A 2353-nucleotide genomic window follows, 5' to 3' on the forward strand; every position below is an offset into this window, starting at 1 on the left:
TATTTTAGAACCTAACCTACAGCGACCGAGGTAAAAATGTCGCGCGATACTTCGATGCATTTTATTAAAAGTTTCGATAGAGAATACTGTGGGAAATCGAACGATTACGCGTGATTGAAATGAAATAAAAGTATTGTTGTAATAAAATGATATTCCGGATAAATAGTTGGAAGAAGATACTTGGTAATCTGACGGCACGATTTTCACACACAGGCCTCAAAATGTCGAGAGATGCGGGGTTGATTACATTGAAGAAAAATTACAGAGTACACGTTTCGAAAGACATGTGTATAGTGAAGAGTTGGTACGTACTGAGACCTTTCGTTGTCGAGCACATCGCTGGATCAGGATACGTGGCCATTCCCTACTTCCTCGATACGAAAGCCTATCAGATTGGCCATATCTTCGTGCAAGAATCTTCTAACGTAAATCTGACGAAAAAACGCGTGATCGATCAAGACGAATTCGTTTAATGATTTCATAATACGTTATAGGTGCAATGCTTCTGTGCCGCCCCGCAGTTGAAAGTGCTTGGTCCTATTCGCGATTTTCTTGTACACGAGAAAAGTAACCCTAAATGGTTGGATAAGAATCTTCCAGTAATTAAGACTACCGACGATAACAGAGATTTTCGAGTAATTGAACCTCATTCTCTTCGAAAGAGAACAAATTGCTAGATACTATACGTTGTGTTACGATTATCTAAGGTAAACCTGTACCATGGTAAACACAAAATGGATTTCAAAGCTATCGACTGCTATTTCTTGGACAAAGCACCGGACTTGTTGATCGAGGGGGAGATGACCATAGATCGGTCGACTCACGAAGGTATGGATAACAGTATCCTCGTAAGAATAAGATAAACTCGGATCGAACTTTCTCCGAACTAACGAAATTATAGATAATAGCGGTATACGATCACGAGCGTCGCTAACACGGTGAAAAGGGATTTAGTTGCATTTAGATGCACGTTTCTATATTTCAGACCTCGCAACGGCGGATTGGTTCGGTCTGATTACCGGAGTACTCGTTACCAACGAGTCCGCCATTCGCTTGAGGAGAAATTACCGCGAAAGAACGTTTTATATTGGCGAAAGGCCGCACACTATACTTTTTAAGTACGAGATTTGCAAGATGGACAAGAACGGAAGCGTATTCGAAACCGTTAGTTTAGTTGAATAACGTAGCAACGCTTGTCAACGTTGATGAAATTTACGATTCTTTCAATTCAGTCGACCGCGGAAATGGACTGGAAGTGGTTGCCGGTGGAAGAAAGGGACATGAATGCGTTACCTGTCACCGAATTCGTAAGCCAGTCGACGAGAGTTAAGTCCTGAATAAATTTTCCCTTCGAGTACGTGCTACAAAATATCGTTTCTTTCGTGCGACTTCCAACCGTTCCCTCGTGTAACATCGTTACAAATATTACGAAGAAACATATAGAGCTGTTATCAAAATCTCTCCATGTAATCCTGAATATCTTTCTCATTATTCGAATATACAACGTTCATTGTGATCCTTAAGGAACATACGGATTGCATATCGCGTTCCAACTTGTTTCTTCCTACAATACAAAATCAATTTCTCCAAATTTTTCAAATATATAGCCACCACGCGTTACGCACGAAATTGCTGCTTTTCCAAAAGCTTCTCGTTTCTCTCATAACGTCTGCGATCTGTGTAGACTCGAAGCAGAAGGAGATAAGCGTAAAAGGCTAAGGACGCGTCGCGACGAGCGGCAAAGAAGGGGCCATGACGCCGACGACACCGACGCGAACGCAGTCGCATGATTTATACTTATTTCCGCGGAGGGAGTCGAAGTAGGCGCGCGCGTTTGTGTGTAAGAGAGCACCACGCTGCGGCACACTTCGCCGTGGTTCACCCAAGGCAGATCGTGTGCCGCGATACGAGGCGGGTTTGAGCGGGCGCGCGCTCGCTCGCGACTCTCCACCAGCGCGTCGCGCATGAATTATTGCGATATCGGCGAACCGCGCGAAATTCAATAAAGTTATTTCTTCCATCGTGTACTCACCAGCCTACGAAAATAGAGAAAGAAAGAGAAAGAGAGGAAGAGAAGTCGGGGGCGGCGCACAATCGCGGTAGGATTGAATTATCGGCGTTAAACTTCGCGTTTTACGCGCGCGACTGGCCAGCCTTGTCAACGACGCCCAATGGAGACATTATAAATGTTAATTGCACGAATTGCACAGTTATCGCGCGTCTCGTTTCTCTTCCACCCTCGGCTGTTAGGTTCCTCAGGTTTTTTCACCCGCCTCCCTGAGCATTCCTCGTCGTTTCGTTCGCGGCGGAGCTTCCAACGGCGTAACTTCGGTCGAGCGGCTGGCTGTTCTCT

At 44.9% G+C, this 2353-nt stretch overlaps 1 protein-coding gene across 1 annotated transcript; it reads left to right on the forward strand.

The window, feature by feature from the left end:
- The first annotated feature begins 221 nt into the window (after positions 1–221).
- LOC117216317 lies at positions 222–1337 on the forward strand. Its single transcript, XM_033462932.1, has 5 exons — positions 222–425; positions 495–635; positions 708–828; positions 986–1164; positions 1233–1337. The coding sequence occupies exons 1-5, from the start codon at positions 222–224 to the stop codon at positions 1335–1337; spliced, it is 750 nt and encodes a 249-aa protein (XP_033318823.1).
- Positions 1338–2353: the final 1016 nt, after the last annotated feature.

This window comes from Bombus bifarius, unplaced genomic scaffold, assembly GCF_011952205.1.
Source record: "Bombus bifarius isolate JDL3187 unplaced genomic scaffold, Bbif_JDL3187 scf7180000010271, whole genome shotgun sequence".
In the NCBI taxonomy this organism is placed as follows: Eukaryota; Metazoa; Arthropoda; class Insecta; order Hymenoptera; family Apidae; genus Bombus; species Bombus bifarius.